Source organism: Anthonomus grandis, chromosome 10 (assembly GCF_022605725.1).
Source record: "Anthonomus grandis grandis chromosome 10, icAntGran1.3, whole genome shotgun sequence".
In the NCBI taxonomy this organism is placed as follows: domain Eukaryota; kingdom Metazoa; phylum Arthropoda; class Insecta; order Coleoptera; family Curculionidae; genus Anthonomus; species Anthonomus grandis.
The window spans coordinates 4,062,799-4,088,565 of NC_065555.1; the positions used below are offsets into that span (position 1 = coordinate 4,062,799).

The window sequence follows — 25,767 nt, forward strand, 5'->3', positions numbered from 1 at the left end:
ATTTTACGACTGTCCAGAGGATCCTATGTTACAATTATCCTGGCGGGTTTTGTGTAACATCCCGAGGGCGAAAGGCAAAGTGCCAACTCCCGTGGACTTTCTAAAAATCTGCTCGAGCCATTTTAATTTTACTGAACCGAAAAATACGAGTACAGCGGCAGATGCAAAAAGGCAGGAGAGAATAACTCAAGGTAAACTTTGCCTGCTAATTATTTCACTAGAATAAGCTTGTGTCAAATGTATTTCAGACGTATTAAAATTTAATATAAACACTGAAACAAAGGCCATAAAAGCTTTAAAAGGTAAAATAGCAAAAAAGAAAAAAGTGGTAGACAATAAAAATAAAAAAGTGTCCTGCTTAAAGCTAACCCTGGAAAGTGTCACCAAAAGTAATCAAACCCAGAAACCAGGACATTTTACTTTAGAGTAAGGACTGCATGAATAATAAAACTGTCACCGTAAACCCCATTTTCAGGTCCAAACTGACCCCGGCACAAATCGAGGTACTTAAAGGGGAAAAAAAGAAAGTGTACTGGTCGGACGACGACCTTGCCCAAGCATTTTCCTTACGGCATATGGCCGGCAAAGACTTTTATTTATATTTAAAAAACACCCTGAACTTTCCTCTGCCCGCTTTGGCTTGTGTGCAAGCGTGGGCCGGAGCAGACTATGACAACCCCTAAATCAATTAATTTAAAAATGTCAGGTAACGGTCATTTCTTGTGCAACATCATTGGGTGTAAAAATAGTGATTTAAAAACTGTCGAGTCCACTCCTCTGTTTCGTGTTCCCAAGGATAAAAGGGCTCGCTTATGGAAGCAGGTTCTTAACGGTTATATAGGGGATGCTGTGGCGCATAAGGGTGAGTGTATTATTAATTAAATTTTTATTGCTAGTGGTGTCTTTTCTTAGCGTATGTTTGCAAGGAGCATTTTAAGCCCGAGGACTTTTATGACGAGCATAAACTGAAGAAAACTGCTGTTCCTGATGTGTCTTGTGGCAAGTCAACTGAGGATAAGGATGGTTCAAATAAGGAAAAAGATTCAATTGAGAGCAGTAGGGAGACACTGAAGAATTTGAAGGTTATTAGGAAAGTCTTGGAGGGTATGTCTATTTTTTTTTAGTTTTTGTGAAGCTTTCTGATAGTTGAGTCATGATTTGTTTCAACCTATTGAGAAACTACTTAATAAGTTAAAAACAGGTGGATTTAGGAGGAAATTTGTAAGGACCTTTTTGGTAAAGAAACTCATTGGCTCTCATATGAAACTAAAATCAATAAAATTGTTACAGGAGTTTTCAAGATATTTGGATTTTTGTAAAGCCTTTAACAATATCAAGATTTTTTCAATCTCTTGAGAAACTACTCAATAACTTCAAAACGGTTCAACTTACAAGAAAACTTGTAATGACCTTTATGGTAAAAAAACTCATCGACTTTCATATAAAATTCAAATCAGGAAAATCGTTACATTAGTTTTCAAGATATTTTGATTTTTGCAAAGCTTTTGACAGTATCAAGATTTTTTTCAGTCCATTGGAAAACTACTCAATAACTCCAAAACGGCTGCATTTAGAAGGACATTTGTAATGACGCTTTTGATAAAGAAACTCTTCAGCATTTATATGAAACTAGAATCAATAAAATTGTTACAGGAGTTTTTGAGATATTTGGATTTTTGTAAAGCCGTTGACTATATCAACATTTTTTCAATTCGTTGAAAAATTACTCAATAACTCCAAAACGGCTGCATTTAGAAGGAAACCTGTAATGACCTTTTTGATAAAGAATTTCATTGGCTTTCATATGAAACTAAAATTAATAAAATGGCTACATTAGTTTTAAAAATATTTTGAGTTTTGTAAAGCCTTTGATAGGATCAAGATTTTTTCAACTCATTGAAAAACTACTCAATAACTCCTAAACTGCTGTATTTATCAGGAAACTTGTAAGAATCTTTTTGATACAGAAACTCATTGGCTCTCATATGAAACTAAAATCAATAAAATTGTTACAGGAGTTTTCAAGATATTTGGATTTTTGTAAAGCCTTTAACAATATCAAGATTTTTTCAATCTCTTGAGAAACTACTCAATAACTTCAAAACGGTTCAACTTACAAGAAAACTTGTAATGACCTTTATGGTAAAAAAACTCATCGACTTTCATATAAAATTCAAATCAGGAAAATCGTTACATTAGTTTTCAAGATATTTTGATTTTTGCAAAGCTTTTGACAGTATCAAGATTTTTTTCAGTCCATTGGAAAACTACTCAATAACTCCAAAACGGCTGCATTTAGAAGGACATTTGTAATGACGCTTTTGATAAAGAAACTCTTCAGCATTTATATGAAACTAGAATCAATAAAATTGTTACAGGAGTTTTTGAGATATTTGGATTTTTGTAAAGCCTTTGACTATATCAAAATTTTTTCAATTCATTGAAAAACTACTCAATAACTCCAAAACGGCTGCATTTAGAAGGAAACCTGTAATGACCTTTTTGATAAAGAATTTCATTGGCTTTCATATGAAACTAAAATTAATAAAATCGCTACATGAGTTTTAAAAATATTTTGAATTTCGTAAAGCCTTTGATAGGATCAAGATTTTTTCAGCTCATTGAAAAACTACTCAATAACTCCTATACTGCTGTATTTACCAGGAAACTTGTAAAGATCTTTTTGATACAGAAACTCATTGGCTTTCATATGAAACTAAAATCAATAAAATTGTTACAGGAGTTTTCAAGATATTTGGATTTTTGTAAATCCGTTGACTATATCAAAATTTTTTCAATTCATTGAAAAATTATTTAATAACTCCAAAACGGCTGCATTTAGAAGGAAAATTCTAATGACCTTTTTGATAAAGAATTTCATTGGCTTTCATATGAAACTAAAATTAATAAAATGGCTACATTAGTTTTAAAAATATTTTGAGTTTTGTAAAGCTTTTGATAGGATCAAGATTTTTTCAACTCATTGAAAAGCTACTCAATAACTCCTAAACTGCTGTATTTACCAGGAAACTTGTAAAGATCTTTTTGATACAGAAACTCATTGGCTTTCATATGAAACTAAAATCAATAAAATTGTTACAGGAGTTTTCAAGATATTTGGATTTTTGTAAAGCCGTTGACTATATCAAAATTTTTTCAATTAATTGAAAAACTACCCAATAACTCCAAAACGGCTGCATTTAGAAGGAAACCTGTAATGACCTTTTTGATAAAGAATTTGATTGGCTTTCATATGAAACTAAAATCAATAAAATCGTTACATGAGTTTTCCAAGTAACGTACAAGACTTAACAGAAAGAAAGCAATTCCTTGACTGACTCACAGTGAAAATTTTTATCCAAATTCCACAACATCACATTCCCAGAAACCCGCATAAGAAATGTATTATTCTTTTATATTATATTCTTTATTTATATCCCTTAAGCTTCCTCTCTGGAGCGAATAACTCCAATGGGTAGATTTATCTCGCTAACCTTTATTCCGTGCCTCTCACATTCATTAAAATAGTTAAGATATTCACTAATTAAAAAAGTGCCACTCCACAGGTGAATATAACCAACTCCAAGAGCAGGAAACGCTCCTGAACAAAACCATCGAGAGCCTTAAGGAAAAAATCGCCAATCCAAACCCGGACATCCCGAAAATCCCCGAAAACCACACAGAACTGCTCAGAAAATGCTTTTCCGCGGCTCAAATCGACTTATTCACGAACCGCACCGAGTCACCGAAATGGGATCAGAACGATTTCGCTCTCGCTTATGTGGTTTACAGTATGACCTCCTCTGAGGTCTACAATCACTTGAGGGATCACGTTCGCTACCCCCTACCGAAACTGGCAGAGGTTTTTCGTTATTTAAGGGAACACAGGGCAAAAAGTAAGGAGGCCAAAAGTACCGAAGACGAACCAGAGGTCGAAACCATCGAAATTTATACCGAAGAAGAGGAGATGGAAACCTGCGATGTTGCGGAGAGTGATCCCGAGATCGAAACTATTCAAATTTTAGGTGATGATGATGATGAGGAGGAGGAATTAATTCATTAATTTTAGTTTAGAGTTATAATTATTAGTTGAATTTAATTAAACACATTACTGTTTATAGTAAATCTCGTATTTATTTATTCGACGATAAACCGAAACAACAAAGGCAATAATAGAACTAATATCACAACAGTAGGACTGGAATGGCTCGTTGCCAAACTGTTAACGCTCACATAATTCGAATTCTTGGTGATCCATTCGGTAAATCTGGCGACGTTGGTGTAGGCGCCCGGGTAAGCTGCGCGGGCGCACCCCATACCGAAGCTCACCACCCCGATTAGCTGATTGTATTGCACCAAGGGGCCACCGCTGTCACCCTGAAAGGAATCGCGGCTTGTTCGACGTTATACGTATTACGACAGTTATATCATCTGTCAATGATCGTTGGACCAATGCCTCCTATATAAGAACAACCTACGTAATACCACACAGATAAATATACGCTACGCGAATATTTAATATACGCTTGTGTTCTTAGATCTGTGGTAATACATTAAAAAATTGTAAATTGTTTTATACATAATAAATGGGAATAGCGATTTTTTTTCGTAATAATTAGTATTTATTATATATACCTAATTACAAAAATATTAGGAAGGTTGTAATACTTTGGACTCTTTACATTGTCATACCTTTAAAAAAATTCCGTATTTCGATGGCTAAGAACCATAGTGACGTAACTACAAAAAACACAATTTTGAATAAAGCAAAAAATAGCATTTCAAAACAATATTCTAGCTAACTGTTTAATATTGAATGATATCAATCAAAAGCATTTTTTCTTATGAAGTAACATTATAATAAATAGGATTAACAGTAAAATGTGTATTTTCTTTTTTTTTTGTAAAATTGGTATTTATATTTTTATTGTAGCACTAATTCTCTTCTAGGTACTTCACAATCAACATAAAATCTTAGCTTTTTCATTTTTGAAGATAAAAATTTGAGTAGCAACAAATTTTATACAGGAGTGTCCATTCTTTAGAAGTAAAAGACAAATAATATTAAGGTTATAAGTTTTTTATCTAGAATATAGAAGGTGTTATATAAATTCTAATGGTGGGCTGTATAATCGAGCTTTATATCTATTGACCATAGTACAAAACTATAATATATTGGAAATAATATATAATAAACTCAAACTTCATCCAACAAGAATGCTTTCTTTATTCGAGGGACGTTTTCGATGTTAGATCATTGTATGTTTTGGATGTTCGTGTTTTTGTTTATGAGAATAATAAAATCAAAACTTGTCTTAAGCATATAGTTACCTAACTAGAAATAGAGCTAATGACCATATTGAAGTGCCTAAGAGTGACACTAATGCTAAGTTGAGATACTTTAATTACTTTACTTATCTACTGCCCTTGGAAATATAAGTAAAATCCATATTTTTAAGAAACAATCAAATCTTTTATTTTTGAAATAATTAATAAGGTAAATGATCGTTATTGTTGATTGGGATGATTTTTTGATGATGTATTGTGTTTTTCTTTTTACTGTATTATTATATAATCATAATTTTTCAATTTATTAGATTGCGACTAATGGTTTATTTGCCTTTTTAATGGGTTTTGGGAGAGTATATGTGTTGCGACCTTTGCACATACAGATAATAGGTTATCTAGGTGTAGGTTGCAATATTCTGTTCATTATTATCGTTGTATCAACCTAGCAAATCTGATACACTATTGTAAATTCAGTATTTAGAACTTAAAATAAACTTTGTCTATACTTCTTTAAAACTATGTAAAAGTGTAAGTATAAAGATAATAAAAGGGGAAGGTTAACAGGGGTACTGTTCCTTCCAAATAAGTTGACTGACGTAGATCAAAATAATGTTATTTTAAAAAATCCAGAGATTTACAAATCTAGAATTAATCCACTGAAATTGCTTGACACCGGTAAAAATTGTGACAAAAGAAACTATAATAAAATATTTAAGGGTTATTAAATAATTTTTTGAATTCAGCAAATACATATCCATAGTACAACATAGTATACGTATATCATTGTAATAGCATCCATAGGAATGTAGGAAAGATATCAATGCAATGATTAGTATTGTAGGTAATTATTTCGAAGGTATTTCTTTGTTTTTTTTTTTTTGTTAAAACATATTATTATGAATGAATCTTTATTTGCAAAAAATACTATTGTACAGTAGAACCTACAATATAATCTAAATTTAAGCATCGTCAAATTAATGAGAGAAAAACACCTTAGTTTGTTAATAAGACAGTTATCAAATATGTAACACCATTAATAAAATGCTAAGTAATAAATTGATTACAAAAGATTTTACTTGGTAAAATACGTACCCCAGTCAAACCCCAAGAATTCCTGTAGGTTATATGGGCTTATGTGAGGCAAGTTTTTTTTTATTGTGAATTTATTAGAGGACAGACTTTTTATTCCATCTGACAGGCAATTAAAAAGTTTGATGGATAATATTTTTAAATTTCTTGTGAATTAAAGTTAGTCTATGTTGGGGAATCACAGCTTGATTTTTGTTTTTTGTATCATAAATATGGATTGATTGGTGAGTATAAATTAGATAATTATATTAAATAGCTTTTGTTAAACCATTAAATTTAGTGTTAAAACAAGAAAGCTTTCCTGATCTTTGGAAAATATCCCTGTACACAAAAAGAGTGACAAAAGTCTTATAGAAAACTATCGCCCTATAACAATAATTAATAACTTTTCTAAATGTTTTGAACGTGTTCTGCATACTGCTTTATATCCATTATCCATCAATGAAACATCTGATTGACAGAACACGGTTTTATGAAACAAATCTAGTTTCTCTTACTGAATCAATAAATAACAACTCTCAAGTCGACGTCATATATACGGACTTTTTTAAGGCCTTTGACCGACTCGACCATGGCATTCTCGTTAACAACTTCGATCGAATTTATGGATTTTCTTCCGGCCTAACGAATCTTTTTAGATTCTACTTGAGTGACCGCCCCCATTACGTAGAATGCTATATGGTCGAAGCTCGGCAAAGATTGTTGCCGCCTCTGGAGTCCCACAGGGCTCAATTTTGGGACCGCTTTTTTTCAACGCATTTATTAATAAAATATCTGATGAACTTTCTGTAAATAGTCTATTATACGCGGACGATAAAAAAGTTTTTTATAGAATTTTGAACTGTATTTTACTTCAAAGTGACTTAAACAAACTTAATGCATGGTGTAAAAATAATAACCTGCCTCTAAATGCTGCTAAATGTAATGTTGTTTCTTTCAGTTTAAAGAAAAAAATAATTATTTATGACTATACCATAGACAATGTCACAGTCCCTAGATCAACAGTTTTGAATGACTTAGGGGTGACATTTGATAGCTCTCTTTCTTTTTAGCCACATATTACAGATATTGTCAAACGTAAGTTTTGTAATACGTAACTCTCATAATTTTAATAATATCCTCAGCCTAAAAATCTTATTCTTCTCATATGTCAGATCCATACTTGAGTATGCTTCTCAAGTTTGGTCCCCTTATTACCAAAACCATATAAATGAGATTGAGGGTATACAGAGAAAATTTCTAAAATTTCTTTGCTATAAATGCAATGGAGTGTACCCAGAAATCGGTTTTCCACATGCACGGTTACTGGAAAGATTTTTCTTTCATTCTTTCGAAGATAGAAGAAAATCTGCTGATTTGCATTTTCTTGGCAGACTTGCCAGAATTATTACAAGAATTGAACTTTCACATACCTCGCATATCAGCCAGAAACTCACAAACATTTTACCTACCTAGACCAAGGACTAATATTAACAAATTTTCTCCACTACATAGAGCCTGTAACACATATATAATTCTGTTCAGGGTCAATGTGATTTATTTAACTGTAGCATTTCTCATTGTTTTTTTTTTAAGCATTTCCTTATTGTTATTGATTGTAAATGTATTTTTTTCCCATTCAGTAATTGAATGTATTTCTGTTGAATGGCGTAAATAAATAAATAATTATGTACCTTTTAAAAAGAGCCTTCTGTATATCTCCTGGGGAAATTATATAGGTACATTTTTATGGCTTTATTTTGGCGAATGTCCAGAAGGTTTTATGTCTTTTTTTCTTGCAGGATACCACAAAATGGACAGATACTGTGGTATACCAAGAAAAATAATATATACTACTCCCTAACATTATTTATGTGAATCTTCCATGACAATATTACATCAAGATACAGACCCAAGTACTTCAGTACTTTGAATACTCTATAAGTTTGACCAGAAACTATATAGTATTTGTTGCAGGTCGATTGCTAATCAGTATATGTGACAATTTGTTTATTTGTTCATTCATCAACGGACTGGAGTGTAAGCCCAATACATAACAATAAACTGAGCTGATTAACGGTTAGCCAGTCTGTCGACTCTAATGGCAAAATAACTATATCCATAATTTGTTTTGTGCTTAAAGCATTGAAAGACTAGAAGTAGCATATCCTGGGCAGTTGGTTGCTTGCAACATAAAATATCAAACATTGTTTTTAAATAAACTGTGATAAAGAAATATGAAGGGTTAGAAATAAGAATGTTAATTTTTTTTTGGTTTAAAGATGTTATATTTAGAATAGGTTATATTTATTTTTACGTTTTATTTTTAATCCAAAATCCAATACAAATAATGTAAAAAAATCTAACCCTCTAGTTCCTAATGCTGAACTCAAACAAAGTTGTTGTTTACTGATGTAGTTGCAACTTCTTTATAAACTCTAGGTAAGGAATGAGTAAGCAATACACTCAAAAACTTGTGCTGTACTTTTCAATGATTTGTGTAAGGTTATTGTACTATGGTGACCATACGCAGAACCCATATTCAAGGTTAGTATATGAACCAAAGTATTCTAAACGAGTTTTATGGAATTTATATCTTGAAAATCTCTGCTGTGTACCAGCTTGATGAAGCTCAACATTTGGTATTATACGAAGATCGTAACTGTAAGAAATTGAGTTAATGTATATAAGGAACAAATGAGGTATATTCCTTTTATTCTTACTTGAAAGAGCCAATAAAATTAACTTTGATATGATTAAATTTTTATCTGTTTTTTGGTTTATTGATTGATGTATTGTTGTAAAGCTTACATGGGTTATCCATGGCTTAAACGTTATATAATATTTTAGGTTAGGAATTCAAATAATCAGGTATTTTTATGATAGAGCTTATTCTCTAGATATGAAGTTTCATTTAAAATACTATGTGGTTTAAAAATTCACCTTAAATATATATTTATTCAAGGATTTTTTAGTAAATTTTTGGTTTTGGTATATTAATCAACCGCATATGGTCTAGGTAGGTATATTTATTAAATTGTAAAATTAACGTGTATCATATACTATTCTGTTTACGAAAGGAAGAAAATTTAAAAATATCAAATATTTTTTCAAAATTCTTTTGAAAAATCACTGTTTTTCGTCAATATAATCCAATCTAGTAACACTGTTTTTATACTAATTATTTATATATAAAGTTCTATCAAATTTAAATAAGCAGTGTTATTAAATTAAATAATGAACATACATTTTCTGCAAAAACATTGTTTGTCATCAACACAACCCTTGCCCCCCCCCACCCACCCCAAACATTTACCCAGTAAGAAATTCTTTTGAAAAATCACCCTTTTTTGTCCATAATATCCAATCTAATGGCACTGTTTTTGTATTAAATCTTTATAAATATACATATATATAATTATATTAAATTTAAATAAACAAACTGTGTTATTAGATTAGATATTAACGATGAAACCAGCTGTTATTCATGCGTATTATTTTAGAAAACAATGATTTTTTAAAACAATTTCTTACTGGTAAATTGTATGGGGTGGGTGGGGGGGGTAAAGGCAGGGTTAATCAAAAACGGTTTTTTTGCAAAAAATAATTGCCTAAAAAAAATATTTTTAAGAAAATGCCAAAAACTGCACCACAGTCTTTAGATCATACATGAACAATGTGGCAAAATGGGGTAAGATTTTATTTATATAATTGATATTAAGAATTAATGCTTCAAAATACGCTTTCTATTTCCAGACATCTGAGGCCAAAATCAATTACCCGGTGAAGCTCAATATACAGCAGAACTCACCTTATTTCTGGATAGACTTTTTGACACCCTAAATCTGAGAGAATAGCAATAATTTCAGCTGCCTGGTAGGAAATAAAAGACAAATCTCTGGAAAAAAAACATCCAGAGTAATTTCTTAATTTATTCCAGGAAGTTGGAATAATTATGTTTTATATCTTTCAAGCATCAAGGGCGTTGCAAGAATAAAAAGTGGACTCAACTGCACTCTTATATAGTAGGCATTGGCTTGACATTAACAGTATTCTTACTTGACAAGCGTCTTTTCCTCCGTCAGCAAAACCTGCGCAGATCATGTTTTTCGTTATATTAATGACGCTCCTGTAGTACCTCCCACATTGGGTACGATCCACTAAGGGCACGCTGACTTTCCTAAGTAGGGACGCCACTGTTCCGTTTTCCTATAAAACAATAAATTAGTACCGTTACTACATTTGGGCAACCCTTACCTGGGTGTAACCCCACCCGCTAACCGTAGCATAAGACCCTGCAACGTAATTGTCGCTGGTCGATACGTTGATCAATTGTACTGTTTCATTCAGGGTTACGTTGCTGGCAAGCTAAAATGGTACAATTAAAAAAAAATACTTAAATCAGTACAATTACTGACTCGAACAATACAAATGTCACTGTCAATAGTTTCGTTATTGTAGCTGGGATGGATTAGGACAGATTTAACGGCGATCGAGGAGCCCGCGGTGGTGTTGCTGCCCACTTTCACAGTAAAGAAAGGATACGTGAAAGAGGGATAGCTATAATAATTTTTTTAAATATAATCGGATTTCTCTTATTAACTCGAGGGTTGTTACCTGACTCCGAAGCAGTGGGCCGCGGTTATCACTGTGTCGGGGGTGATCAGGGTACCGCCGCAAAAATGCTGATCGAAGTACTTTAACGAGACCTGATAAGGTACTTGACGGATATCCGCTTCTGTTCCTCCCACTATTCTTGTGTCGATTGTCACATTTTCGGTTGTACAGTTGGTTGGGACTGTAAGGAAATAATTGTACAAAAATAAGTAGGCACGGTCAGGGTTGTATAGGTGAGATTTGGGACGCAACTATTGGGTGTATAGGGTATTATAGTGCTAGTTGGCTGTAAAGTATGTTTTTATGAATTGGATTCATGAGAGTGCTACTGGTCTGTAAGGAATGTTATTATTATAGGTATTTCCCATAAAAAAAATCCCATACTCGTACTAGTGTATGTACAAGGAATGTTAAGTTGTATTAAACTAATGTACTTTTCACGGTTTTTTTTAGTCTGTTCTTTCTGTCTGTCTTTTTTTTTTAGTTCTTTTTAGTCTGTATATGGATTATTAAATGGTATCAAATCTATGAATTTTCACAAAAAAAATACACGTATTTGTTTGTACATGAAATGTAAACGTAAGAATTTGTACAGCAATTTTCAGAATTTTATCTTTAATAGTTTTTGAGTAATGGGCACTTTGTGGTAATTTTTCTAAAAAACTCAAACTCTTGCACAAAAATTCATCATTTTTTCTACAATTTTTGTACATTAATTAAAAAATCGTTAAAATAGGTGTGTAATGAAATTAATCAAGGAATTTGTACACCAAATTTCAACATTTTATCTTTAGTAGTTTTTTAGTTACGGGCACTTTGTGGTGATTTTTCTAAAAATAAAATCCAACTTTTGCACACAAATTCAAATTTTCTCAAACTCCTGTGCACTAATTAAAAAATGTGAAAATGTACACCCATTCGCTGTTATTATGTTGTATAACTTGCAATGAAATTGTGTATTATTGACCTATAATGCGTCAAATGTAAGGAACGTTAACCCTTAACTACTATCCTCCCTATAGTAAAACATTACAGCTACCCGCGGGTCAATATGACCCACTTTTTTATTTCAAAATAAAAAACTGTTTGATCAAAATAAACTAATTTATTCATAAAAAATTATGAAATAAACATTAATAAACAAATTTTGTTGGCCAAAATATCCTAAACACACTTTGGGCAGATTAATTTTGAACATTGCTGGCAAACTGGTATTTTGCAGGAATCGCAGAAGGTGTTCGTTTTGCGGTCCTTTTTCGGTGGGCAGAAAGCACATGCATCTCTTTCTGTTGGATGCACCCTGAGCCTGCTGAAGAGCACAATGCGTTTCTATAACAACCCCAAGTATATCTGCAGTCAGTTCTCTCAACTGACTCTATTTTGTTGTTGTAAACTCTCGGTCTCATATAGGGTTCGCATAGTTGACGACCAAGAAAATTTAATTTACAAATTTCTTTTCCTTCGGCAGCAAATTGATAGATAACTCTGCTGTTGATTGCAGAAACGTTCAAAATCATGTGAAAAATAATCATTGGCCATCGGCGTGTCCTGCGAGATGTCGAATATGTTGCACATTTCAGGTCTAGTGCGTCAACACCGGCTTTTGTATCGTTGTAAAATAACACTATATCCGGCTTTTTTAATGAGTCGTCTACGACATTATCGTCGTGCATTGTCGACAACAATATTACGGATTTGTTTTTTTTTGAGACACAATAGTGTGAGTAGAGGTAAACCCGAAAATGGAGGACTCTACTTCACGTTTTTTGCAAGGTAAGAATTCGGGTGTGGAACAAATCTTTTATTCTTCTTGACTGTGCCAACATATGTAAGCTTACGATTGAGAAGTTCACCAGTTAATTCCATTGATGTATGTAAGCGGATTAATGTAAACAATACCAGATCCGAGACCAGGGCCACGTTCTTTGCAAGCTTAGCAAAGCAGAGCTTGTGTCGAGGGGAACACGGGGGCCTGGAACGGCAGGGTACCGCGTTCAGCCAGTCTTCGTGCGCACTTATTATAAGAAGCATATTTGATAGTTGTCAAGTTGGCTAATAAATTACGGGTGTTTTTAAAAACTTTGTTTTATTTAGGGTTAAAGTAGCCCTTCCGTTTACATCATCAGAAGTGGGACAGCTACGTGCTGTGTAATTAAGGATTTTCTAGATCTTTGTAACTGAGTAAAAATGACTAAAGAAAACGGTTCGCGTCGCGGAAGTGTCGAGTCCGTACATAGTGTAGTAGTGGGTGATGTGCTGGACGACGGAGAAGTTCTAAGTCCAAAACGCCAAAAAGTGGATTGGGAAGAGACTTAAATTAATTTAGTTGCTGCTCAGCAACAGCAGCTAGCTGAATTAACCCAATTAGCGCAACAGTCCAAGATGGTGCCGACGTGTTCAACGCCAACGCCCAGCAACACGGGCGTTGATGGCTGTAGTGTGCACGCAACAGCAGGGTCGGTGACATCATTCAAGCTGACGAACTATGATCCTAATAAAAGTGCCTATTCCATTGAGGAATGGTTAAATGACGCCAGCAAATTAAAAGAGGACTTGAACATAAGTGACCATTTTATGATTACCAAGGCGAGTGAGGCGTTAAAAAATCGTGCCTATAGCTATTGCTGTGATTGGAGACCCCTTTCTCGCACCTGGGCTACATTTTGTGCAGATTTAATTATTGCATTTCCGGACCAGGAAACTCCAGGGGCACGTGCCTTTAAAGCAGCGAGTATGGCAACCAAAAATTGCGCCAAATAAACAGATCGGCGGTTTGAAAGAACAAACAAACCGTTTAAAGGCACTTGAACGAAGCTCTTGTATGTGCTCGTGAAGAATTAACAGATTTTAGGACTCGCGTCACATAAACGTTAATAACTTTGCTTCTATGGCGAATTTTTTTTTCTGGTTTTCACTGTTATATATGGGAAGGTTGAGGCTACGTGATGGTGTAGATTTTTTTTGGCCACGCCGCACTCACTGAAGTCAAAGCCCTTCATGGGAAGCAGTGCAGAAAGGGCGCTTTTTAAAAAAAACCATTGGAAGTGGGATTTTTCTGTGAATGAAATTTGAACTTTTGCGCGGTACCTCGCGGACTTAAACATTTATGGTGCCTTAACGATAACCTTAATGATAATGCGAATAAAACAGCCCTTTTCTACGTGAATGTAGCTATCTTTTTTATTAAAACAATTTTTTTCAAAAAGCAACTGCTTCCGAGATAAACGAGCTCAAACCTAAAATTTTGACAAATAATTTTTTTTTACTAAAAAAAATTTTTTTAAATTTTTTTTTGGTCACACTGTTTGAAAGCCTAATCCTTTAGTATTAAATAGAGGTATTAATCGTGTCTCTAGGTATTATACAGGGTGAGCTGTGTTAACAAATATGAACCCCTTTTTGAGCCTTTTTTTGACCGATTTTTTCTATTTTTCTTAATAACTCTTTAATGGCGGCACCTAGAGATTTCAAACTTTCAGCGTTTTAAGAACTTTTTAAAAGCTATTTTTCGACAGTCTACAGTCTTCTACGTAGAGCAGTTTTTGCTCTACACCTTTTTTTAACTTTGACGCTTTATACCGCCATACCTATGACACCTACGAAAACCATTTTTTTTGTGGAATCACCGGACACTATCTCGCTATAATCCACTAAAAACCGTTTTTCTTCAAATTTTACCGTTTTTCCGCAACGCGCTGTTATTTAAGAAAAACCCCAAAAAAAAAGCCGTTTAAGGCTACATTTTGTGCAGATTTAATTATTGCATTTCCGGACCAGGAAACTCCAGGGGCACGTGCCTTTAAAGCAGCGACGCTAAGGAGCCGAGAATGTGAGTCTTTATGCGAGTATGGCAACCAAAAATTGCGCCAAATAAACAGATTCCAGGAGAATCTGCCATGGCACAAAATGCTAATTATATGGTGGAGTTTGGATTAGACCATGGAGAGGCGCGTTCTGCAATTCATATTCAAAAACCCCAAAAAGAACGTGATTTGTTAAAATTATTAAGCGAGTTTGATGCGCGACGGAGCTCCATAAAAGCCTCCAGAAATGCTGACGCTCACGATATTCGAAGGAAACCAGATCGGCGGTTTGAAACAACAAACAAACCGTTTAAAGGCACTTGTTTTAAGTGCGGCCGTCGAGGACATCAACAAGACGCATCATGCCAAATCAGCGAAACATCGGACAAAGACAAAAATAATACTGACGTGCCAACCTGCAATTTTTGCAAAAAAATGGGACACAATGATATTAGTTGTTGATCTAAAAATGGTAAACCGAAAAAGGCATTTGTCCTAAAAAAATGACGCCAGATGAAAACTACCCCGATTGCCACGGTTTTATGTTTCAACCAGACACCAGCCATAACCTACCTGATTGACACTGGTTCTGATGTTTCTTGAATAAAGGAATCGATTGCGAAAGCAATTAATGGGATCGTAAAACCCGATAATAGTTTACGTGCTTTTTCGGGGCTCGGTTCTCAAGTGGTTTATGCTGTTGGCGTTAGTGTCCTAATTATGGTTTTGCCTACTGTGACTTTAGAAATTTCTTTTATGGTAGTTTACGATAATGTAATTCCTGGCGATGTTGATGTTATTATAGGATGGGATGTCATTGGCCAAAAAACATTTGAACAAAAATTGTCATTGGTCAAAAAACAAAAAAGTGGTGGCAATCCCATCTTGGTTTATAAAAAAAAAAGTATAAGTGGCAGTACCACTACGCCTCATGGTAAGATGGCAGTACCATCTTGGGTAAAACAAAGATGTTAGTAGCAATCCTACTGTGCCAAAAGCATTAAAAAAAAAAATAGTGGCAACATTTCATCTACGGTTAAGAATTCAGAGGGCGTGTAACACATCATTGAGTTTTCAACAAATTCATTATAAATTTCAGATATTGCAGCCAATTTGTCGACTTTCATTCTCTCCCGCCTGGTAACCATATCATCGAATCTTAGGCAACATAATAGGAAAGAAAAACGTGCAAGAGCCATCGTACAACGAAATATATCTCTACCTGTCCCGTCGGTAGCCCATAGAGATCGTAGATCTTCGTGTCCGGATTTAAAAGAACCCAGCAAATATAAAAGGCCTAAAAACGCCTCTATTTCAATTTTATCGGTCTCTTGAATAAAAACTGGTCGAGATAATGATCTGCTATTTTTTCGCTTCTTGAAAGTTGCATACTGACCTCGCATAGTTCTAATTTTTGCATTGGTATGTTTAACAATCTTTTCAAGAATAGAGTGTGTCTAAGATTCCAACTCCGATGAGGGAGGATTCTGGCGAGCTGGTCCTTTCAAACCAGGAAGTATTTTTATAATATTAGTACTTAGGCAAGGGCACCTGACACCACTTAGTTTTATCTTTTCCATACCACAATTTTGTTTTCTGTACTGTCTGTCCTTCGTCTTCATATTCACTTTCCGATGATAACTCTGACTGACCCAATGGTTCATCATCTGGCTGCCACTCATTTTCGCTATCGCTGTCATGTTCGCTGAATTCTTCAGAATCACATTCGTCCTTATCGCTTTCGTCTCCGTTGTCAAAAATCAGGTTACATGCAATCTGTCTGTCGTCAATAACGTCTGTGCCGCTGGTTGATGGTTCATTTGAAGTAGTTCTATTTTCTTCAGGCTTATTTATAGACTCCAGATCTTGCCAAAAAGTATTATCTGCAACTATCTCGAATAACTCGGCATCAGACAGTCCTCTTTGTGTCATAATCTATAAAACAAAGTATATGTATATTATGAAGTGTTTATCCACATAAATGTCAAAAAAATCAATAAAATATCGATCAAATCGTATAACGAAATACTTACTGTATTACTATCCCCGGGTCAATTTGACCCACTAGACCGAAAAAAAATATCAACGCAACCACTATAAGTCACTTCAAACTTTACTATTCGGTCGACAGAATGAGAATACTCCGTTCGCCGCACTTACACACACGACCCGGCGGATAGTAGTTAAGGGTTAATTAAATTCCAAGTAATCAATACTGCTCCTGGTCTATAAAGAATGTTATTTCATGGACTGTAAGGGATGCCTTACTATTATTTCCAAAAAAAAATCATTACATTCAATTTTATTACACATTCCTTACATGCGAATAGCACTGAGTTTTCCAATACTATCACCTGTAAGGAATGTTTAATATTATGACATTTAAATCCCTCTAAGCTCATTTGACAGCTCAGTAAGCCGAGTTTGAAATTTCTTTTATAAATCCCTCTTTGTCTTACACACTGTTATTCACATAAGTCTGTCCCTCTCTTTATTACCTTATAAAAAAAAAGTCTGAGAAATCTCTTGTACAGTTGGCAAAAAAAGTAATACTGGTCTATATGTTACTTGACTGTAAGAAATGCCCTTAAAGATAAATATTTTCCTTAAACTTTCTTTTTGATTAGAATCCTTATGCAACTTACCGAAAATCCAAAAAGCCAATAAGAGCCTTAAAACACTTTTCAATACATTTTTGTTGTTAACCGACATGTTAGATAGAAAACTGCTGGCAAAATGAGCAAATAACCACCTGATTTGATAATAAAATACACTGATAAAGTGGTGCGAGACAAATAAGACATTATTTACCTTAATTCAGTCGGTTATTTGGATTTTATTTAACGATTAGACAGACAACTTTTAATTAATTAATTAATTCATCAAGATATAATTTCAGGGAATTTTTTTATGGTAAAAATTGATTTTTTGTTTAACTTATGATGCTTTCCGTTATCCACCTTTATTGCAAGCGAGAACATAAAAATTTACCCTTCGGTCACGTTTTCAAGAATTGTGTGACGATTTTATTGATGTTCGTTATATTTAGTGATAACGGGTCGTAAATTCGTTTATTTTATGACCTTGTACAAAAAACCTAAAATCAGAGAGTGACAAATAAATACCTGACGATCCAGAATTGTCTGATAAGAAAACAAGATTTTTTTGGTCTGTTTGTGTAAGAGAAAGAGAGACTTATGCCAATAACAATATGTAAGACAAAGAGGGACGTATTTTTCTACGACATTTTAAGGTTTTTAATATTTCCAAAAAAATTATATTGTTGCTACAATCACAGCAATGGTACAATTACGTTTCTCTCTTGTTTTATCTGTTAAACGGTCATTTTTTTTTTGTTATACCCGCGTCATTTAGTTGACGCAATTCCAATAAATATTTGCCATATTGTTTTGTTTTCCTAACCTTATTTTTTTTTGTGTGTTTTTATTCGCGGAATCACGATAATTATTATCAGTTAAGACGAATAAAGCACGATAATAAAACAAACATTTCCGCTAATTGACGCCGTTTTACGAGCGCGTGAAGTCATAGGTCACAAATTTCGAAAAAAAAAATACCCCGGTACAGACCTGATAAGGGGAACATGGAGCAATATCGTCCACAGTTCTTAAGATTTTTTAAAAATAATTTATACTCCGATTTTGTACTAATACGCTTGGACTACAAGACTCCGCCCACAAAAGCAAACGGCGTCGCCTCATTGAATCTACTGTCTCGCTCTAACGCAATACTCTCGAACTAAAAGATTTTGTCCCTCTCCGTCTACTGAGCCAATGGCGTTGCTGCATTGCCTCTTCTGTCTCGCTTTCACGCATTACGTTGTACAGATGCTTATTAGTCCAGTCGTTTATGGCCTAAATTTTCCTTAAATCAAAGGATTCTTTAACACATATATTTCATGTAATTCCCATTAATGTTTTATTGCCTCGGCCCTATTTTTTTTTAATAAAGCGGCAAAAATAAAAATTGACTCAATTTAAAAAAAAACCTTGACTCAGGTTTGATATGGGGAATATGGGGTAATATCGTCCACAGTTCTCAAGAATTTTTTTTTGATAATATATACTTTGAATTTGTTCTAATACGCTTGGACTATAAGACTACATCAATTAAAGCAAAAATAAATATTGACACAGTTAGAAAAAATTACCCTGCTGCAGACCTGATAAGGGAAACATAGAGTAATGTCGTCCAAGTTCTTAAGATTTTGTTTTTTTATAATTTACACTTCGATTTTGTACTAATACGCTTGGACTATAAGACTCCGCCCACAAAAGCAAACGGCGTCGCCTTATTGAATCTACTGTCTCGCTCTAACGCAATACTCTCGAACTAAAAGATTTCGTCCCTCTCCGCCTACTGAGCCAATGGCGTTGCTGCATTGGCTTTTCCGTCTCGCTTTAACGCATTGCCTTATATAGATGCTTATTAGTCCGGTCGCTTATGGCTTAAATTTTCCTTAAATCAAAGGATTCTTTAGCACATATATTTCATGTAATTCGCATCAATGTTTTATTGCCTCAGTCCTATTTTTTTTTAAAAAGCAGCAAAAAGAAAAATTGACTTAATTTTTGAAAAAAAAAACCTTGACTCAGGTTCAATATGGGGAATATGGAGTAATAACGTACACAGTTCTCAAGAATTTGTTTTTTGGTAAGTTATACTTTGAATTTGTCCTAATACGTTTGGACTATAAGACTCCACTAATAATAGCAAAAACAAATATTGACACAGTTAGAAAAAAATACCGTGGTACAGGCCTGATAAAAGGAACATATTATGGTCATAGCGTACACAATTCTTAAGAATGTTCTTTTATGATTTATACTCCAGTTTCCCTCTAATACGCTTGGACTATAAGCCTCCACCCACAAAATCAAATGGCGTCGCCTCATTGAATCTACTGTCTCGCTCTAATGCAATACTCTCGGGCTAAAAGATTTCCTCCCTCTCCGCCTACTGAGCCAATAGCGTTGCTGCATTTGTCTCGCTTTAACGCATTGCGTTATATAGATGCTTATTAGACCGGTTGCTTATACCTTGAATTTCCTTTAAATATAGATATATTTGACGTAAATTCCATAAATGTTTTATTATTCTAACCCTATTTTTTCGCTTAAAAGTAGATAATGATTAAATCGAATTTTTTTATCAGCTAAGAGGAATAAAGAGTCCAAAATAAATATTTCTAATAATTGTCACATTAGATTTTTTTTCCTTTAATAATTTATACTCCATTTTTGTTCTAATACGCTTGGACTATAAGATTCTGCTTATAGAAGCAAATGGTGTCGCCTCATTGGGTCTACTCTCTCACTCTAACGCAATACGTTCAGATTAAAAGATTTCGTCAAGCAGAGCCAATGGCGTTGCTGCATTGCCTCTTCTGTCTCGCTTTAACGCATTACGTTGTACAGATGCTTATTAGTCCAGTCGTTTATGGCCTAAAATTTACTTAAATCAAAGGATTCTTTAACACATATATTTCATGTAATTCGCATTAATGTTTTATTGCCTCGGCCCTATTTTTTTTTAATAAAGCGGCAAAAATAAAAATTGACTCAATTTAAAAAAAAACCTTGACTCAGGTTTGATATGGGGAATATGGGGTAATATCGTCCACAGTTCTCAAGAATTTTTTTTTGATAATATATACTTTGAATTTGTTCTAATACGCTTGGACTATAAGATTCCATCAATAAAAGCAAAAACAAATATTGACACAGTTAGAAAAAATTACCCTGGTGCAGACCTGATAAGGAGAACATGAAGTAATATCGTCCAAGTTCTCAAGATTTTGTTTTTTTATAATTTACATTTCGATTTTGTACTAATACGCTTGGACTATAAGACTCCGCCCACAAAAGCAAATGGCGTCGCCTCATTGAATCTACTGTCTCGCTCTAACGCAATACTCTCGGATTAAAAGATTTCGTCCCTCTCTGCCTACTGAGCCAACGGCGTTGCTGCATTGGCTTTTCCGTCTCGCTTTAACGCATTGCCCTATATAGATGCTTATTAGTCCGGTCGCTTATGGCTTAAATTTTCCTTAAATCAAAGGATTATTTAATACATATATTTCAAGTAATTCGCATTAATGTTGTATTGCCTCAGCCCTATTTTTTTTAAAAAAGCGGCAAAAATAAAAATTGACTGAATTTTTGAAAAAAAATACTTTGTTTCATTCCTGATATGGGGAATATGGGGTAATAACGTACACAGTTCTCAAGAATTTTTTTTTGTGATAATATATACTTCGAATTTGTCTTAATACGCTTGGACTAGTCTTATAGTCCAAGCGTATTAGGACAAATACCAAGTATGGGGAACATGGTTTAATAACGTACACAGTTCTCAAGAATTTTTTTTTTGGTAAGTTATACTTTGAATGTGTCCTAATACGCTTGGACTATAAGACTCCGCCCACAAAAACAAATGGCGTCACCTCATTGAATCTACTATCTCGCTCTAACGCAATACTCTCGGATTAAAAGATTTCGTCCCTCTCCGGCTACTGACCCAATAGCGTTGCTGCATTTGTCTCGCTTTAACGCATTGCGTTATATAGATGCTTATTAGACCGGTTGCTTATACCTTGAATTTCCTTTAAATATACATATATTTGACGTAAATTCCATAAATGTTTTATTATTCTAACCCTATTTTTTCGCTTAAAAGTAGATAATGATTAAATCGAATTTTGTTATCAGCTAATAAGAATAAAGGGTCCAAAATAAATATTTCTGAAAATTGTCACAATATTAGATTTGTTCTTTTAATAATTTATACTCCATTTTTGTTCTAATACGCTTGGACTATAAGATGCCGTTTATAAAAGCAAACGGCGTCGCCTCATTGGCTCTTCTCTCTCACTCTAACGCAATACGTTCAGATTAAAAGATTTCGTCAAGCAGAGCCAATGGCGTTGTTGCATTTCCTCTTCTGTCGCGCTTTCACCCATTGCGTTTATACTTTACGTGCTTATTAGTCCGGTCGCTTATGACTTGAATTAACTTTAAATTATATATGGATGATTTATTATCATAACTGTATTTTATCAGTTAAAGGGTAATTGTTCAATCCGATTTTGTTATCAATTAAAACAAATAAAGCGACAAAAACCAAAAAATTCACACATTTGAATTATGTTTTTTTAAATAATCTTCCAATACGCTTGGACTATAAGACTCCGCCCACAAAAGCAAATGGCGTCGCCTCATTGGATCTACTGTCTTGCTCTAACGCAATACTCTCGGTTTAAAAGATTTCGTCCCTCTCCGCCTACTGAGCCAATGGCGTTGCTGCATTGGCTTTTCCGTCTCGCTTTAACGCATTGCCTTATACAGGTGCTTATTAGTCCAGTCGCTTATGGCTTAAATTTTCCTTCAAACAAAGGATTCTTTAACACATATATTTCATGTAATTCGCATTAATGTTTTATTGCCTCGGCCCTATTTTTTTTTAATAAAGCGCAAAAATAAAAATTGACTCAATTTAAAAAAAAACCTTGACTCAGGTTTGATATGGGGAATATGGGGTAATATCGTCCACAATTCTCAAGAATTTTTTTTTGGTAATATATACTTCGAATTTGTCCTAATACGCTTGGACTATAAGCTTCCACTAATAAAAGCAAAAACAAATATTGACACAATTAGAAAAAATTACCCTGATGCAGACCTGATAAGGGGAACATGGGGTAATATCGTCCACAGTTCTTAAGAATTTTCTTTTATGTTTTATACTCCATTTTCATTCTAATACGCTTGGACTATAAGCCTCCGCCCACAAAAGCAAATGGCGTCGCCTCATTGAATCTACTGTCTCGCTCTAACGCAATACTCTCGGGCTAAAAGATTTCGTCCCTCTCCGCCTACTGAGCCAATGGTATTTGGCTTTTCTGTCTCGCTTTAACGCATTGCGTTGTACAGGTGCTTATTAGTCCAGTCGCTTATGGCTTAAATTTTCCTTCAAACAAAGGATTCTTTAACACATATATTTCATGTAATTCGCATTAATGTTTTATTGCCTCAGCTCTATTTTTTTTTAATAAAGCGGCAAAAATAAAAAGTGGCTCAATTTTAAAAAAAAAAATACCTTGACTCAGGCTTGATATGGGGAATATGGGGTAATAACGTACACATTTCTCAATAATTTTTTTTTGATAATATATACTTCGAATTTGTCCTAATACGCTTGGACTATAAGACTACATCAATTAAAGCAAAAATAAATATTGACACAGTTAGAAAAAATTACCCTGCTGCAGACCTGATAAGGGAAACATAGAGTAATATCGTCCAAGTTCTCAAGATTTTGTTTTTTTATAATTTACACTTCGATTTTGTACTAATACGCTTGGACTACAAGCCTCCGCCCACAAAAGCAAATGGCGTCGCCTCATTGAATCTACTGTCTCGCTCTAACGCAATACTCTCGAACTAAAAGATTTCGTCCCTCTCCGCCTTCTGAGCCAATAGCGTTGCTGCATTGGCTTTTCCGTCTCGCTTTAACGCATTGCCTTATATAGATGCTTATTAGTCCGGTCGCTTATGGCTTAAATTTTCCTTAAATCAAAGGATCCTTTAACACATATATTTCATGTAATTCGCATTAATGTTTTATTGCCTCAGCCCTATTTTTTTTTTTAAAAGCGGCAAAAATAATAATTGGCTAAATTTTTGAAAAAAAAACCTTGACTCAGGTTCAATATGGGGAACATGGGGTAATAACGTACACAGTTCTGAATAATTTTTTTTTTGATAATATATACTTTGAATTTGTCCTAATACGCTTGGACTAGTCTTATAGTCCAAGCGTATTAGGACAAATACCAAGTATGGCGAAGATATGGGGAACATGGTTTAATAACGTACACAGTTCTCAAGAATTTTTTTTTGGTAAGTTATACTTTGAATTTGTCCTAATACGCTTGGACTATAAGACTCCGCCCACAAAAGCAAATGGCGTCGCCTCATTGAATCTACTGTCTCGCTCTAATGCAATACTCTCGGGCTAAAAGATTTCCTCCCTCTCCGCCTACTGAGCCAATAGCGTTGCTGCATTTGTCTCGCTTTAACGCATTGCGTTATATAGATGCTTATTAGACCGGTTGCTTATACCTTGAATTTCCTTTAAATATACATATATTTGACGTAAATTCCATACATGTTTTATTATTCTAACCCTATTTTTTCGCTTAAAAGTAGATAATGATTAAATCGAATTTTGTTATCAGCTAAGAGGAATAAAGAGTCCAAAATAAATATTTCTAAAAATTGTCACATTAGATTTTTTTTCCTTTAATAATTTATACTCCATTTTTGTTCTAATACGCTTGGACTATAAGATTCTGCTTATAGAAGCAAATGGTGTCGCCTCATTGCGTCTACTCTCTCACTCTAACGCAATACGTTCAGATTAAAAGATTTCGTCAAGCAGAGCCAATGGCGTTGTTGCATTTCCTCTTCTGTCGCGCTTTCACCCATTGCGTTTATACTTTACGTGCTTATTAGTCCGGTCGCTTATGACTTGAATTAACTTTAAATTATATATGGATGATTTATTATCATAACTGTATTTTATCAGTTAAAGGGTAATTGTTCAATCCGATTTTGTTATCAATTAAGACAAATAAAGCGACAAAAACCAAAAAATTCACACAATTGAATTATGTTTTTTTAAATAATCTTCCAATACGCTTGGACTATAAGACTTCATCCACAAAAGCAAACGGCGTCGCCTCATTGAATCTACTGTCTCGCTCTAACGCAATACTCTCGAACTAAAAGATTTCGTCCCTCTCCGCCTTCTGAGCCAATAGCGTTGCTGCATTGGCTTTTCCGTCTCGCTTTAACGCATTGCCTTATATAGATGCTTATTAGTCCGGTCGCTTATGGCTTAAATTTTCCTTAAATCAAAGGATCCTTTAACACATATATTTCATGTAATTCGCATTAATGTTTTATTGCCTCAGCCCTATTTTTTTTTAATAAAGCGGCAAAAATAATAATTGGCTCAATTTTTGAAAAAAAAACCTTGACTCAGGTTCAATATGGGGAACATGGGGTAATAACGTACACAGTTCTGAATAATTTTTTTTTTGATAATATATACTTTGAATTTGTCCTAATACGCTTGGACTAGTCTTATAGTCCAAGCGTATTAGGACAAATACCAAGTATGGCGAAGATATGGGGAACATGGTTTAATAACGTACACAGTTCTCAAGAATTTTTTTTTTGGTAAGTTATACTTTGAATGTGTCCTAATACGCTTGGACTATAAGACTCCGCCCACAAAAACAAATGGCGTCGCCTCATTGAATCTACTGTCTCGCTCTAACGCAATACTCTCGGACTAAAAGATTTCGTCCCTCTCCGCCTACTGACCCAATAGCGTTGCTGCATTTGTCTCGCTTTAACGCATTGCGTTATATAGATGCTTATTAGACCGGTTGCTTATACCTTGAATTTCCTTTAAATATACATATATTTGACTTAAATTCCATAAATGTTTTATTATTCTAACCCTATTTTTTCGCTTAAAAGTAGATAATGATTAAATCGAATTTTGTTATGAGCTAAGAGGAATAAAGAGTCCAAAATAAATATTTCTAAAAATTGTCACATTAGATTTTTTTTTCCTTTAATAATTTATACTCCATTTTTGTTCTAATACGCTTGGACTATAAGATTCTGCTTATAGAAGCAAATGGTGTCGCCTCATTGGGTCTACTCTCTCACTCTAACGCAATACGTTCAGATTAAAAGATTTCGTCAAGCAGAGCCAATGGCGTTGTTGCATTTCCTCTTCTGTCTCTGTTTCACCCATTGCGTTTATACTTTACGTGCTTATTAGTCCGGTCGCTTATGACTTGAATTAACTTTAAATTATATATGGATGATTTATTATCATAACTGTATTTTATCAGTTAAAGGGTAATTGTTCAATCCGATTTTGTTATCAA

General features: G+C 34.1%; 2 protein-coding genes across 4 annotated transcripts; one reads left to right on the plus strand and one right to left on the minus strand.

The window, feature by feature from the left end:
• The first annotated feature begins 1 nt into the window (after window position 1).
• LOC126741401 (uncharacterized) lies at window positions 2-4,125 on the plus strand. 3 transcript variants are annotated; one of them, XM_050447796.1, is made up of 5 exons: window positions 2-191; window positions 249-426; window positions 476-862; window positions 913-1,104; window positions 3,567-4,125. In XM_050447796.1, the coding sequence occupies exons 3-5, from the start codon at window positions 670-672 to the stop codon at window positions 4,061-4,063; spliced, it is 882 nt and encodes a 293-aa protein (XP_050303753.1). In that variant the 5' UTR covers window positions 2-191; window positions 249-426; window positions 476-669; the 3' UTR covers window positions 4,064-4,125. The 3 variants fall into 3 exon arrangements, with proteins under 3 accessions (XP_050303753.1, XP_050303754.1, XP_050303756.1); XM_050447797.1 differs by having other exon boundaries at window positions 249-302; XM_050447799.1 differs by lacking the exon at window positions 249-426.
• LOC126741400 (trypsin alpha-3-like) lies at window positions 4,113-17,607 on the minus strand. Its single transcript, XM_050447795.1, has 7 exons — window positions 17,589-17,607; window positions 17,423-17,529; window positions 10,975-11,155; window positions 10,776-10,917; window positions 10,615-10,725; window positions 10,417-10,566; window positions 4,113-4,377 (listed from the first exon to the last, which is right to left on the minus strand). Exons 2-7 carry the CDS (start codon window positions 17,487-17,489, stop codon window positions 4,138-4,140), a joined length of 891 nt encoding a protein of 296 aa, XP_050303752.1. The 5' UTR covers window positions 17,490-17,529; window positions 17,589-17,607; the 3' UTR covers window positions 4,113-4,137.
• Window positions 17,608-25,767: the final 8,160 nt, after the last annotated feature.